At 37.6% G+C, this 16,770-nt stretch overlaps 1 protein-coding gene across 5 annotated transcripts in view; it reads right to left on the bottom strand.

Moving 5' to 3' along the window:
- The window catches only part of DGKH (diacylglycerol kinase eta), a 220,665-nt gene that overhangs the window by 58,095 nt on the left and 145,800 nt on the right, over positions 1 to 16,770 (bottom strand). For all 5 annotated transcript variants that reach the window (XM_066380833.1, XM_066380838.1, XM_066380837.1 and 2 more), the window contains exons 9-14: positions 16,092 to 16,194; positions 14,811 to 14,970; positions 12,581 to 12,689; positions 12,312 to 12,451; positions 8,051 to 8,135; positions 259 to 344 (exon numbers count right to left, since the gene is read on the bottom strand). In XM_066380833.1, coding sequence (XP_066236930.1) covers positions 259 to 344; positions 8,051 to 8,135; positions 12,312 to 12,451; positions 12,581 to 12,689; positions 14,811 to 14,970; positions 16,092 to 16,194 — 683 coding nt within the window. The remainder of the gene's footprint in view (positions 1 to 258; positions 345 to 8,050; positions 8,136 to 12,311; positions 12,452 to 12,580; positions 12,690 to 14,810; positions 14,971 to 16,091; positions 16,195 to 16,770) is intronic.

Genomic DNA, 16,770 nt, shown 5'->3' with positions numbered 1-16,770 from the left:
CTTAAAGTAATTAAACACTTATTGTACCTTTTTGACAAAGAAATCTTTCAAATTAAGCATTAATAATTAGCCTCTAAATATTGCAAAGAAGATGCTAAAGTAATTTTTTAAAGTATAAATTTAGTTTGTCTAATTCTATAAGCTACTACACCAGGACATGTTTTGGAAAATAAGTGACAAGGAAATAACGTAAATGGTAGGAACCAGCTGTCCCTTCGTTTCCACACGTAACTGTGTCAGGGCTGCACTGTGACTCACTTGGCAGATGATATGATCACTGCATGTTCATCAGAATTAAGGATTTTTGTAAGATGAGCTGCAACTGAGTCTTCATAAATTGTCATCTGAAAAAAATTTTTAAAACTGCATGTGTTATTGTTGCTGGCAATTATGGTATACAACTCAGTTATTATTGCTTCAAAAATGGGACCATCCTGATACATGTGACACAGGGCAATGACTACAATGAATATGTAATACAGAGTCATGATACAAAATAGATAAATATTTCCTTTTGTGAAAGGCTTTTAGTTTCAGGAATTCTTTAATTTATACTCTTCAAAAAAACATAAAAACCCTTTACACATTACATAAAAATGTCAAAATGATGAATATATAAAGTATTTGTACAAATGCCAGACAACCTAATCAGCGTGGGCCAAAGACTAGACATTTAAAGAGGAAGCTATCCAAATGGTCCATTAAGGGATGAAACGCTGTTCAACCTTATCAGCCATCAGGCAAATGTAAAGTAAAGCCACAATATGATACCACTATATATCTGCCAGAATAGCTAAAACAGAAACAACAACCAGAAAATGTCAAATATTGGCACGAGCAGAAGAACTCTCATACATTGCTGGTGGGAGAGCAAACTGCTACACACACGCTCCAGCACTGTTGGGTAGTATCTATTAAAGTTGAATATAGGCATACTACCATAGGACAGCAATTCAACTTCCATAGACACGCCCAAAAGAATGCAGATGTGTGCTTGGCAAAAAACATGTACTAGAATGTTCACAGTAGCACTCATACAATGATAGAACGAATAACAATTTGTAGTATTTGTGCAATGGAAAACTACAGGGCAATGAGAACACATGAATTATAACTAAGCCACAATATAGATGAATCTCACAAACATAATGTTGAATGAGAAATGTCAGAAACAAAGAAGTACATACAAAATGTCCTATTTTATAAAGTACAAAAACAGACAAAACCCATCTATGCTGTTAGAAGTCAGGATAGCGGTTACGGGATGGGTGATGGGGGTGGTGAACGCAAGAGGCCTGGGGTGCTTGCTGGGTAATGCTGCCTTGAGATCCGGTGGTTGATTACATGGGTTCATTTAGCTTGTGGAAGCTGACCAAGGTGTCATATATGGTATACACACTGTTCTGTGTACCTAGTATTTCTCTCAAATTATGAAATAATCAACTGCTAAAGGAGTCCTATATTCCCTTTTCTATTTGACTCACCTTTCATATTCTGTTGAAGGAATACACCTTCTTAATACATGAAAATATGCCCAGTATTTAAACATTTTCATATTAAAAGCCTTCCATCAAATGGTTACCTCAAATATATTCCATGTCACACGGCTCAAAATTTTCCATTATAAACCATCTGTTCTATGCAGGCCAGCCTCTTGTGCTTTTCCGCCTGACTTAGATATCCTTTTATTGCTTTTTACCAATCAGGATCAGTTTATTCAGCCTTAAATGAAGATTCAATTACCCACACCCCCATAAAGTCTTCCTGACTAGCCTCTTCCCAAAGGGACCTCATTTCTGATTAACATACAATTCTACCAGTGGCTACTGGATATGCTGCTACTCTTTTAAATTTCTACCTTACTTTTTTCAAAAGCAGACCACACATAGAAAAATAAAAATTTACGTGGAAGAAAAGTGGGGAGAAGTTTCACACAACATTGTACTGACCCACAAATCCACTTTATCTATCTCCTGGTCTAAACATGAAAAACTGCATCTTTACAATTAAGATCAGAAAAAGGAAAATACATTGAAAAGGAAAAATGAAGTATTTTTTCAAAAAGATTCTTTTTCTTTTCCCTACAGGGTAGACTGTCATGAAGCCTAAGAAGGTATGAAAAACTATTAAAAATTATCATTAATTCCATTTGAATTTTCATTTAAAAATCCAAGATTTTGTCCTTAAAAATAAACAAAGGCAAGGAATACAATCTTTTTCAGAGGGAAATGAAATAACCTATATGTCCAATGATAAAATTATTGACATCATTTACTAACCTCTTATGTAATCATTGAGCAGAGTCACAAAAGGAAGGCAATAAAAACATTCTTTACTGTGTACCATACACAGCTGGGGGCCACGTCTGAGGATGCTGGGGCTTTCCCACCACACTGTCCCCCAGAAGCAAGTCCTGGTCTTTGCTTAACTGTATTTGTTATACACAAACTTTATCATCTCTCACACGTGTCATTATGAAAACTCCGTGTTGGGCTTCCTACGACTCTCCTGATCCTTTCAAACCGCTCTTCACTTTACTTCACAGTGTTTTTTAAAACAATGACAACGAAAAAATCCCACAAATCTAATCATACCGCATCCCTGCTTAACAATGTCTGAGTGGCTTCCACCTGCTTTCCAGGGATTATGGAAACCCTTCAGCTAACAAGGGAGACCTCCCACGACAACCAGGACTCTCCACACCCTGACCTTCTGTCCGCTTTGGTCCTGTCTTCCAGGGCTCTTCCCTGCACGTCGTGTTCCAACCTTACAGGACGACCTGCAGTGCCCCACGTTTACCAAGGCACCTTCTGTCATGCTCTGTGCAATGCTTTTTCAACTGGCTCATCTCTACTTTTCTTCTTTTGTGCTGAAAACTGAGTTTAGGCACAACTCTGTCTATAAAGACTTCACTGAACCTGCCAGGCCAAGCACCCTCTCTTCCGTGCAACCATTACACCCTGAAAATAACCTAAATGTTACTGGCCATTTCCTTGTGTGTCCCTCTCACTACACCAGAGACTCCCAAACTTTCTGAGTTCACGGCATCCTTAATGTCTTAATGATTTTTGCCACAGTGCCCTTAGTCCAAAAGAAATATCTAACAATAGTTAACTCTAAAAAGCTGAATAAATATTTATATCTAACGACTTAATAAACATTTGAAAAAACAATACATTAAATAAAAACCATTCTATTTCTTTTTTAAATAACTAGTTGCAAGCTTGTCAACACCATATATATGACACCTTGGAATCACATGAGACCATGACACCCTCACTTCCTATTCCATGCAAATTTTTGTGTGGTGTTTGCTTTTTACCACAGTCACTACAGTACTGAAAACCCAGCTTCACAAAAATATGATGGGGTTGAAAGGAATGGAGTGGAGCCTGACGTTAAACTGTGCACGACCTCAAGCTAAGAGTGTGTACAGCATCCAAAAGATGTTGACTACTACCACACTTTTTCTGAAAGCATGGCTGCCTGAGGGGCCCTGGCGCACATTTCGGGAGCCACCACTCCAGGGGTCCCCAAACTTTTTACACAGGGGGCCAGTTCACTGTCCCTTAGACCGTTGGAGGGCCGGACTATAAAAAAAACTATGAACAAATCCCTATGCACACTGCACATATTTTATTTTAAAGTAAAAAAAACCAAAATGGGAACAAATACAATATTTAAAATAAAGAACAAGTACATTTAAATCAACAAACTGACCAGTATTTCAATGGGAACTATGCTCCTCTCACTGACCACCAATGAAAGAGGTGCCCCTTCTGGAAGTGCGGCGGGGGCCGGATAAATGGCCTCAGGGGGCCGCATGCGGCCCGCGGGCCGTAGTTTGGGGACCCCTGCACCACTCTAAGCTGACTGAAGCGAGCGAGTAAGTTGTTTATTTCCAGTTCCTGGTACTGACAAGCCCTTAATCTTGTTAAATGAATGAAAGAGAGAATTAAGTTACAATTTCTTAGCATGCTATTTACCAAGCATCTAGAAAACGGCAGAATTGAGGAGAGAGAACTTTTATTATTCTATCAGAGTATATTTAAAAATAAACTAATAGGAAAAATTTTGTTTCCAGTTAACTTAAAGCCCTTCTTTCCCATTTTCAGAGCAATGATGGAGGTACAGCAGGTCTCGTTTTCTCTTTGATTACCTGGCATTAACGAACATGCATTTGCTCACTTACTAGACTTGTACGACTGGGAAATGATACAGAAGAAATAAAAAAATATGACTCCGGCATCAAAAAGCTTTTAATCCAATTGGGAAGCAGTAGGAATCTGGCTTCTAAGAAATAGGCAAGGCTGGGAGGCTTTGATGCCAAGATACCTGCTGTTTCACAAGGGTTTGGTTTTTAGATCAAAATTTAACAAGAAAAATTTTATTATTTTGCCAGTCATAGTGTCAGATGACAACATAGGGTGGGGGAATAATACACATTGCCTGACCTTTACAGTGGGACAGTACCGAGTTGCCTGACCTTTACAGTGAGACAGTACCGAGATAACAGAAGGTGAGGTGGGCTATGGAACTACTGAAGAAGAAAGAACACAGTCCTAGAACTTGAAAGATAGGAATGGCTGCTTGGAGCAAGTGATACCTAAGCTGAGATCCCAGGTGGGAACAGAAGTAAAGTAGAAGCCTACTGCCAATGGAGGGATACATATTTATTCACAAAGGGTTAGAGGAAAAAACCATGATGGCCATTAAGATTACACGTTAAATGTAAACAATAAATTTTCTAATATTGTGTATTAAATAGATCATTGTCACTGAAGGAAATCATGAAACCATTGTTTTTACAATGTTTAAAAAATCCAACAAGGCTTAGCTGGTGGCTTATTAAATAGAGCCTTGGCCTAGCATATACATGTCCCGGGTTCAATTCCTGGTCAGGGCACCAAAAGAAGTGACCATCTGCTTCTTTCCCTCTCTTTCCTCTCCTCCCACAGCTAGTGGCTCAAATGGTTCAAGTGTGGCACTGGATGCTGAGGACAGCTCAGTTGGTTTGAGCATCAGGCACTAAAAATAGCTCAGCTGATTCAAGCACTGGCCCAAAATGAAGGTTGCCAAATGGATCCTGGTTGGGGCACACATAGGAATCTTCCTCGCTATCGCCCCTTCTCCCCCCCCCCCAAAAAAAACACAGTAAAACAGCAAAAAGAATTACTTATTTATGGCTGTTAGGTAAGAAATCTATCAACAAAACTGCCACAATTCCTTACACTGTAATTCAGGGGTCGGGAACCTATGGCTTACGAGCCAGATATGGCTCTTTTGATGGCTGCATCTGGCTCACAGAAAAATCTTTAATAAAAAAAATAACGTTAAAAATATAAAACATTTTCATGTCTTACAATTCATTCATTTCCTACCGCTCACATTCATGTTGCAGTTGGCTGGGGGCAATCACAGCTGTCCTCTGGGACAACACCAAATTTTTATTGGATAATGTGTAACGTACACGGATTGTTTGTATGGCTCTCACAGAATTACATTTTAAAATATGTGGCGTTCATGGCTCTCTCAGCCAAAAAGTTTCCTGACCCCTGCTGTAATTCTACAATGCCAGCAGAATGCTGTCAGTCAGATAATTAGGGAGATCAACTGCCTTCTGTGTCCTTTAAAAAAACTTTTTAAAGTAATAATTTCACAATCATAAGGGAATCCAAAATGAATGTTTTATTTAAAAAAAAAAATATATATATAAGGTGGAAAATTAGCTTGAGCTAGGAAGGAAGGTGCGGCTTACTGTTATTGCAGTTTTCTTTTTTTTACTATATTTTTTATAGATTTTTACTTATTCATTTTTAGAGAGACGAGAGAGAGAGAAGGGGGAGGAGTAGGAAGCATCAACTTCCATATGTGCCTTGACCAGGCAAGCCCCGGGCTTCAAACTGGCAACCTCAGCATTCCAGGTCGACGCTTTATTTCACTGTGCCACCACAGGTCAGGCACTATTGCAGTTTTCAAGGCAAAAACGTCATTTAGTCACTGCTCAGAGTGATGCAGAACATTGATTCAACCCGTAATCTTAAGATATTCTATCGCTTTGTTGTAAAATATTAAAAAAATTTTTTGTGTGTGACAGAGACAGAGAGAAGGACAGACAGACAGGAAAGGAGAGAGATGAGAACCATCAATTCTTCACTGCAGCACCTTAGTTGTTCATTGACTGCTTTCTCATATGTGCCCTGACCAGGGGCTACAGCAGACCAAGTGACCCCTTGCTCAAGCCAGAAACCTGCGCTCAAGCTGGTGAGCCTCAGGGACTCGAAACTCTACGTCCCAGTCCGAAGCTCTATCCACCGCACCACCACCTGGTCAGGCTATTGTGAAATATTTTAATAAAAACCAAAATAAATGAAGGTTCATTCAAAACCTTTTTATATTAAAAAAAAGTTTTTTTTCCATGTTGCTACAATTGTGCCTTATATTTAGTGACCATAATGGGATAAAAGTAAACTGTCACATTTTTTTAATGCTAGAAATAAACAGCTCTAAAGTGGAACAAAGAATTTCTCCTTTTGTCTCTTTGAAGAAAAAATAACATTTATGAAAATACTGTTGAGAAAAAGATTGGCTCTTATAAAACATGCCTTATGGCCTGACCAGGCGGTGGCACAGTGGATAGAGCATCGGACTGGGATACAGAGGAACCAAGTTCGAAACCCTGAGGTCGCCAGCTTGAGCGTGAGCTCATCTTGTTTGAGCAAGACTCACCAGCTTGAGCCCAAGGTCGCTGGCTTGAGTAAGGGGTCACTCGGTCTGCTGTAGCCCCCCAGTCAAAGCACATATGAGAAAGTAATCAATGAACTACTAAGGTGCCGCAAAGAATTGATGTTTCTCATCTCTCTCCTTTCCTGTCTGTCCCTATCTGTTTTCTCTCAGTATCTCTGTCTCTGTCACAAAAAGAAAAAAAAGCATACATTATATTGATAATTGGATATAATAGTATTATAAGTAAAAAGCTGCTGCAAAGTAAGAAAGTAAATATATTAATCTTTAATAGTAATTATCCCTGGGTGGCAGGACTACAAAATTTGTACTTTCTTTGTCATATATTTTTGTATTTTCAAAATTTTTAGAAGCAGTTTTTCTACTTTTATATCAGAAGAGGTTTTTCAAAATTCAATTAGTTTCTTTAAGGAAGAAACTAATTTTCTAGTTACCATTTTCTAGTTGCCATTCCTTTTCTTAGTTTTGACAAGATCATAATGACAAAAAACAAATTAATGACAAAACAAAGATTTGCACTGTAAAATGAACAGATGAATTTTCCTCAAGGGAAAAATAAGTTATCATAGATCCAATGGTTTTAGTGAGTCAGAGAATAAGCCTTTGAAAATGTGGTTCTGTTTTAGATCTCCACTGCTTTGAGGTTTAATCAGAATCTCGAATCTTTAAGAACGTCTAAAAACTAGTTCCTAATGGTTTGGAGCAGGGACGGCACAGAGTGCACGGTTTCTCTTCCTTTGTTTTATCTGGATTAGCAGGCTTATTAACTGAGGACCAGTTCTAATGCACCTTCAACAAAGTAGGCAGAGCAGAAGAGAGCAATTACATTACATTATCCTGGTGTGCTGGGAGAGTGTTTAAGGGAGCTAGGCGAACCCCTAATAATCACACAGGTGCTCATGGCTGAGGCAGAAAATGAGTAAAAGCTAACAGGAGTCTGTCATCAGGCCTTCCCTGGAGCCCTGTGGGTAAGAGGAAGCAGGCAGCTGGAACATTCAGGGACAGAGATGCCTGGGTTTCACACACAATCATTACCTCCTTTAATCCTAACTCAGCAGAGGAAGTAACAGGGGCCCATGAAGGTGAGTGTCCTGGCTAAGTTCACACTTGCAGTGTGGGGGTTCGCGGGAGGACTCTCACCTTGGTTGTAAGGATTGTAAGGATTCTTTCGGCTGGGGGAAAGGACTACACGTAGTCAATGAGACCATACCCAAAACAGTAAAACAGAAAATCAAGTAAACATGTGATATCTCTTACAAGCTTTCTTATTTTCAAATGATAAATAGGTACAGCGTTCAAGTCTTACATAAAGTTCTTCAGATGCTTCTGGAGGGTCTGGAAGTAGAGAAGCCTTTGGTGGCAATTTGAGTTCATAGGTCATTATACTCCACCTGAAGGGAGAAAAATCTTTGGTCTAAAATTCTTTTTAAATTTGATAAACTAATTTTGTTTTTACCTCATATATAAAAATATGCACATATACTTATAAACTATGGTTTACTGTATCTAAAACGGCCAAATATAATTGAATGTAAACTGTACTTGAAAAAATTTAAAAAAATACAATGACCAAATATGGAAAATTCCTAAAATATTGAATCCATGTTATTATTTCCATATCTTATCAATCTCTGTGTATTAGTGACTTCCAAACTTTTGAATACAATGACCCAAAGTAAGGAATGCACACATCTAACACTTCCCCTTCTTCATCAGACACAATGATGCTCTCTGACATTTCTATTGTCTGTTTCACTTTTAAATAATGCTCATCATAATTCACTAACTAGATTACATAAATTACTAATGGATCATAACCCAAAGTTTTAAAAACAACATCAGATTAAAAAATGTATACAACCTTTTAAAAATTATGTCATTCCCCATGTCACAAGCAGTCCTGCCAAGTCAACTTATACATACATGAAGGGAAAATCAGCTAATTATCCCTTCCTTCTTAAATTAAAGGGATCAGAGAAAAATATTCACAGAAGTAATTGAAGCCAGTTTATTTCCATTAACTGTAAATAGTAATTTCAAACAAAGTAGTGAATCATTTAGTGTTAGAGAAAAGCAATCAACTCCAGATAAATTTGTTCATGCATCCAAAATAATAATTTCAAAATTTGGGAAGAACAATTGGGCATGTAATCAATAACAGGATGTGAAATAAAGATTTTTACAAAGACACAGGTATAATAAAAGCAGTACCAAAACACATAAATTTTAAGAAAACTATTTCACATCTGAAGCCAGTGACAGAAGTTACAGAAATTCCAAGATTAACAGCAATACTTAAACAGAGCCTAGTGTCCATTCAGACTAACGTCTTTGCATAAAAATCCAAATTCCAAGAAAATTCTCTAAAAGATGTATATTATATGTTAGGATATATAAACTGAATAGTTACTTGCAGGTACTACTCAACTCTTGACATGAATATACTATAAAGAAATATATAGGTCCTGGCCAGTTGGCTCAGTGGCATAGCATTGGCCTGGTGTGTAGATATCCTAGGTTCGATTCCCAGTCAAGGCACACAGGAGAATTGACCATCTGCTTTTCCCCCCTTCCTCCTCCATTATCTTCTGCTTCTCCCCCCCCACCCTTCCATTCCTGCAGCCAAGGCTTGATTGATTGGAGTGAGTTGGCCCTGGGCACTAAGGATGGCTCTGTGGTCTCTGCCTCAGGCACTAAAAATAGCTTGGCTGCTGAGCAATGGAATAGTGTCATAGATGGGCAGAGCATGGCCCCATAGGGTGGCTTGCCAGGTAGATCCCTGTTAGGCGCATGCCTGAGTCTGTCTCTCTGCCTCCCCAGCTCTCACTAAAAACAAAAAAACAAACAACAAAACAACAAAACAACAGGGTGGGGCAAAAGTAGGTTTATAGTTCATATGGAAAATAATACAATAATTAATAATAATATAAGAATAAACACTGTGTCGTGTACTCACAACTGTATATCTATGCACAAACAGCTATTCATTCATTCATTCATTCATCCATCCATCCATCTATCCATCCATCCATCTATCCATCCATCCATCTATCCATGCAAGAAATGTGCAACATCTCAAAGTGACAGACAATATTTCAGGTTCTAAAAATATAATAATGAGTAAAACTTCCTTAATGAAGTTTATATTCTAATGTATAAAACAGATCTAATACAAGCAACATATTAAATAATTAAACCCTGCAAATATCTAAACAGAGAGAAGCACAAGTGGAAACATGAAAGTCAAGAAATGGGAAATTCACCCAAATATCTTAAATTCCTTGTACCTTCCATGCTGTACCTCCTTTCCCTTGACTGGAAATGATTGGGGCTGAATAAACAGAGAAAAGTGGCAATATGAACCAGGAAAGGAGGCACGTTGGTACCAGCTAAACAGAGTTAGAGGCCTGAAGGTAAGGACCCACCTGGTGCTCGTGTGCATTAACAGGGAGAGAGTGCACCACTGAGGGAAGACCTTGGCAACTAGAGTACAGATTTTGGTTTAGAGTGCCAGTTCTACCACTTATTAGTTATGTGACACTGATAAAATCAACACCTCCTGAGTCCTTTTACATGTAAGATAGAGATGATAATAGTAGCTATCTTTAGGTATACAGTGATGATTAAATGAGATGACACTCTATCTAGTAAAGCGGCAGACAGACAAAAATGTCATTCTTATTCTTAGTGTCTTCAAAAGCCTCAGTTTCCCTCTTTGTAAGATAGTCATAATAATGCTTTTATTAGCCATCCTACAGTGTTGTTTTCAGGATCAAACCAATTTATGTATATAATTTGGATATTATATAATTTGGATATACATATATATATATACACATATATATATTATATATATATGTATAATTTGGATATTATTAAACAGCAATATTTTCACCTAGTCTTTACAAAGTGTATTCTTAAGTTAGTAATGAAAAGCCAGGAACAACTTCTGTCACCATATATTTGACCCCTTTTATATGGTGACTGAAGATGATTTGACTTTGGGTGGCTGGCACACAATGCAAATAATACAGATGATGTATTATAGAAATGTACAATCTTATTAACTAATGTCACACCAATAAACTGAAAAAAAATCAATTAGGAAAAAAAATATTTTAAAGCAAGGAATGAAATATTATGTTTCTAATACTGCCCTTTGTTTAGGTTAAAAAAATCTAATAGGTTGTTTAATCCCCTTTTATTTTTATTATTTTCTTCTTATGTTTTTTAAAGGTCTGTATCAAAGAATTTCACAACAGGGGCCCTATTTCTCTGCTAACCAGCTGGAGAAGTTAATGACTAGCTGCACTTCCTAGGATATGAGAGTGCGATATTTAACCTTGCAATAAAAAAAGCCCTTTAAGACATCCTGTGTGGTTTGGTGAGCACAGAACTGGGCAGTTGTCTGAGAATCACCTCTGGGCTCCTTTAAAAACTGGACATGAATCCCCTTTATTTACCCAAACTACTGAAGTATCGCTCTCAGTTACAGAACTGAATCCTCTAAGTTACAGAAATGTCTAACCACTATGCTGTACCATTGAAACTAATATAATATTGAATGTCAACTGTAAATGTAATGGAAAAAATTTTCTTGATAAGAGGATTTGGGATAAACAGAATGATGCTATACAGCCCAGCTCTCTTTTTAAATGTTCTGTCAGCAAAAGAAGCAACCATTACAGCATAACCTTATGACAGGCAAGGTTACAATTAATTAGGTTATAGCTCATTTGAGAGCAATTACGTTTTAGATTGGTGGCTCCCTGATGAGATTTTGTTATTTTCGAGAAGAGTTCCACAGATGGCTAATCCTATCAAAGTTGTTTTGATTCATGCTAGCTCTAGTTTATAATGATATTTTGACATTGGTCTTCTACTTAGGGGGGTGGTAAGGTGGGGTTGGGGAGGTTACTGCTAACCAAGTCCTCTTGTTCCTTATATCCAAATTTTAAACACGTCCTCCACAACACTCAGGGCACACACATTGTGACTTCCTTTTCATACGTGGAGCATTTAGATAGAAAGCAGTGAAGAGATGACCAAGGAAACCAGGAACAGTGAGAGTTCCTTCTGGTGAAGCCACTTCCCTGTCTCTGAGAAAGGGTGATCTTTTTTAGTATTTAGACCTTTGTGGATTAAATTCATCCTTCATAGGTATAATTAAGAAGAGCTACTCTAACAAAACGAAAGTTTGTCAGTCTTTCTCAGCTTTACCAAAACCACAAGATGACACTCATCAAAAGCTTCCCTCCCAAATCAGCTATTTAAGCTTTCTTCTGACCTGAAGAGCAATGAAATGTAATATCAATATAGCCCTCTATCTTTAAAATAGCGGGTTCATTGGGCTAGTTTTCTCAGTTTTTCTTACAATTCACTCACTCAAAATATATATATTTATCTCATGTCTACTCTCTGCTGGGCTCTGTTCTGGATCTCAGGGGTGAGAGAGCGGACAAGACCAGAAGTCTGCTCGCAAGGGGCTTCTAGTCAGTAAAATTTAAATCATCAAAACAATGACTTCAGTATGCCACTTTCAAACTAGGATTAGCATTCACTTTTACCTGTCCAGCATTTTGGTACTGGCTCGTTCCAGCTTCTCCAGTATCTGGGGAAGTTGAGTGTCATCATCGTAGGAACCTCCCCAGCCAAGAACCCGGGCAAGGTCATTTCCAGTGCCCAGAGGCAATACTCCCAGCTGACACTAGAAGAGAGGACAACAGGGAGACCTCAGACAAGGATGAGAATCAGGGGTTACTACAGTTCTACACCTCTCTGCTCAGTGGTTAGTACACATTCGTGTTGGCTAGCAATGCAAAGAATTAGTACTTGCCTGTTTATTCAAGTTGAGCTTATCGATTTCTGACAAAACCCAACCCACACTTCCATCTCCTCCACAAACAAGAATCCGGAAATTGTCAAACTTCTGGAATAATCTTAAACTGAAAGTAAAAAGTATTTTATTTTAATATAAATAAAATCCATTTGCCCTAATACTTTGTTATTCTGCATTTGTTAGTATTCATGTTCAGAATAAATATAAGAACTCTTACATATTAATTATACTATAAAGTTAACTTAAGTACAGTTTTAACTCAAGTAAACCTCTTAATCATACAGAGAAAAGGGGATTTTAAGTAGAAATGGAGGTAAAATTCAAAGGAAAGGGAAGGAAAAAATGAGGAAACAAAAAGCAGCAGAACCCAGGAAGGAGAAGAGAAGTAAGTGGTACGAGACAGTAAAAGTAGTGATTTTTCTCTTTCCATCACAAGGTATGTTATTTCCGTAAGCACAGCAGATTACAAACCAGGGGAGGGGTGGAAATCCAGGGCACTGGTGCTACTGCATGGCACTCGGGGCAGTTCCTAAAGAGATCCACCAAACCTTGTCAATGTATAACCTTCCGTACTCCCCATCTGTGTTTTCCCCTTCACTTCTCCTAGTCTAAGGTCAATCCTTTATTTCTATCTTCCTTCTTCTCAACTTTTGATACGTCCCACCTCCTTAATGTACCCTTGTTTACCCCACGTATTGTGGACTATCTAAAAAATATGTTAAAGAGGCAATCTCAAAAAGTCTAACAAAGTTCCTTGGGTGGGAAAAACTAATGTCAAGAATATGAGATATTGGAAGGATGAAGGATTATCAAACAGATGCGCTAGAATGGGAGACACAGCTAACCAGCAGTGGAAGAGACAGAGGTGAGGAGAAGCGCCAGAGAAGAAAATGCCAGGCCCCCAAACAAAGGAAAGCGAGCATGTCCAAACAGAATAGGAAGGAGCTGGGTACACATGATAAAGACCGACACCCATGTGGCCAGAAGGGCCTGAACTTAGCAAGAAAAGGGCAAGGGAAATAAGAAGGAAGACACTGAAGGGACAAAAGTCAACAGAGGCACAAAAGAGAATGAAGAGAGAAATACAGAAGACAGAAAAGTGTTAAATGATAAAACATAAAAGGCCTTTTCAAGCCCTGGTATCTAAAAGTCCATTTCTATTTTTATGTGCATGTGTTAAGGTGGCGGTGACACCTAGGGAAAGCTGAGCTGGCTCTAAGTAAATCATATAGAGATTGCTGGGCTCTGCTTCAAATGACACAATGTCACCTCTTCAACAAAAACCATCTACATACACTATAAAAGTATTCAAAGTGCCTCAAGGCATTTTTCCCTTTCTGAAAATATTATTTAAATTTTTTTCAGATTTTATGGTAAATGACATTCCAGAAAGCTGAAACAATCAACCAACAAAAGTGTTTCTTTGCCATTTGTATGAAGTATGTCTGAAACCCTTGAGGCACTGACCTAGAAACCCCATAATAGTATCTGTGCTTTGGTACTGTGCTTTTTTTGTGTTATATATAAATCAATAACAGCCTTACAAGCAAAGCATTTTCCAAAGTTATTCTGAATTTCTGTATTTACACATTTATCTCTCTTAAAGCTAAGCATACTATGAGTGCTTATTTGATATAATATATAGTCTAAAACATTTTTTTTTTAATTCAGTGAGAGAAGGGAAGGCAGAGAGACAGACTCTTGCATGCGCCCTGACCAGGATCCACCTGGTAAGCCCACTAGGGTGCAATGCTCTGCCCAACTGGGGCACTGCTCTGTTGCTCAGCAACCAAGCTCTTCTTTAGCACCTGAGGTAGAGGCATGGAACCATCCTCAGCACCCAGGGCCAACTCACTGTCATTGAGCCATGGCTGCAGGAGGGGAGGGGGGATAGAGGGATAGAGAGAGAGAGAGAGGAAGGAGAGGGGGAGGGGTGGAGAAGCAGATGGGTACTTCTCCTGTGTGCCCTGACCAGGAATCAAACCCAGGACATCCACATGCTGGGCCAATGCTCTACCACTGAGCAAACTGGCCAGGGCCTTAAAACACTTTCTATATTAAAAAGATAGTTTAAATTTACAATTACAACTTTTAAAAAAAGGAGGAGTAGGAAGATCAACACAGAGATGTCTAGATGAACCCATAACGTTCATGAACCAAAAAGCCAGACATATTTCGTGCTCAGAGCTACATTTCATTTGAAAGAGATTTAGCAATAATCAATTACCCTAAATAAGGCCCTCCATTCATTAAGTCAAACACCTGAGCCGGATTTAGTAATTGTTTAAATCGCCGAAGGAACTTGACACCCTGATTATCTCCACTTTTAGAATTGACGAAAACCAACAGAGGACTAACACAGAAGGAGAACGTGGCTCGACAGAAACCTGCAAGAAAAGGAGACAGCATCAGCATGCACAGCTTAACACCTGAGGGGTAACAGAAGTTCAGAGGAAAGGAGAGATTTATAAAACTAAAGAACAAGGGTCATTCCTTTAACAGTAAGTTATGAGGTAGCCCCCCCCCCAATGAAGATAGGCTTATAATTTACATACTAAGAATGTTATTTTTAAAAATGTGCTCTATAATAAAAAATCATAACAAAAACGGGTAAAAATATTCATCATAGGTAATTTGAGATACATGACCTAACTTAACACTTAAATATAAGAAAAACCAATCACAGTCTGTGTTTGTATTCAGTATAATACAATATTGTTCCTGCTCCTTGATGAGGCCTGAGCAAATATTTTAAATTTATAATAAACAACAGAATCTCGACCTATCAGGACTTATAGAGGGAGGGCTTTTAATAGCACAGGTTTAAAAAAACCCACATGTATTTAGGCTTATATTTTATATCTATAAAATCTATTAGCATAATTCATTAAAAATTTTGAAAATCATAATGCACTTTATAAATGCAAAATATTAATAGTATATGGTACCCTTTCATAATAGGGTACCATATACTATTAATTTAGAAGAAAGTTATTCATTTGGCAATTCAAAATTAATGTTGCAAACAGGTTCCTCCGTAGTTACAACTAAGTTCTAAGCTTCTGGAAAAAGTGAATAAACTTATAGTAATATAAGTACTGCAACTTATAGTAATATAAATTCCTGCAATGAAATGATAAGAAAACAGATTTCTAAATAAGAGATATGCTAATGGGCAGTTTCAATTATGGAGGAAAAAACACATGAAAAATTAACCTTTTCAGATTACATCTCAGTACAGAATAATCTTATTTTATTTGCTGAAATGTAAAATCTAAAAGTATTACATACAGAAATTTCACCAATGTATTAACAGCTATGTTAAATTTTAATTTTAAAATGTTCTTTTAAAAATTAAATGTACTGCTCAGCAATTTAAACAGAACTAGTACTGTATATAAAAACTAGTAAGAATAATCAGTTAGAATTAAAGTTATTCTAGGAAAATAGATGTATGTACTAACTGTCAATAGCCAGGAATACATGTACTCACACTACTGCTACTTACCGTCTGAGTCAGTGCTGTTCAGTGCAATTGGAGGTATGATGGACACTTTGCATTGGCCAAGAGGACATATAGGATGGTATAAGTCTTTGCAGGCAGTGTGCACCTAATAATAAACAAATAAACTTTTGGGAATCATAAAAACAAATTGATATTTAATCAATACAAATTATTTCTAAGAAGCTGATCATTTGAGGATCAACTACGTCACAAAATGTTCAGTAATTCATAAATTTCATGACACAATATTTATGCTTCTAAAGAATGGGCTAATCATTTTAGAAATGGGAATTTGATTTTGTATAACTTATTTTCATGACTGTCTCAGGCAAGTCATCAATAAATGCTCGTGAAGGCAAGGAGAGGGAAATAAAAGAGTGCAGAGGAAGGGAAGGACAGAGAGAGGAACAGGACGGAGGAAGGAGAGAAGCAGCTCACCAGTATGCGTCAATATCACTGTCCTTTTAAAAAACTGATGACATCTACCTTATAAAATTCCCATAGAATTTAATGAAAATAAATATGTCCACTTTTTCTGTAATGATCCTATAACTTTTTACCCACACCTCTTATTTATTACATTTTCATGTTATTATAGTTACAAGTATAGCCAGCCCTATTTTTTCAGCTAGACCTCTGGACTTATAAGGAAAAGGAAAAGGTCCTATTATTATATACTCAT

Source organism: Saccopteryx leptura, chromosome 4 (genome assembly GCF_036850995.1).
Source record: "Saccopteryx leptura isolate mSacLep1 chromosome 4, mSacLep1_pri_phased_curated, whole genome shotgun sequence".
Lineage (NCBI taxonomy): Eukaryota > Metazoa > Chordata > Mammalia > Chiroptera > Emballonuridae > Saccopteryx > Saccopteryx leptura.
Note: the sequence above shows the minus strand (reverse complement) of the source record. Positions and strands in the feature narration are given on the sequence as shown.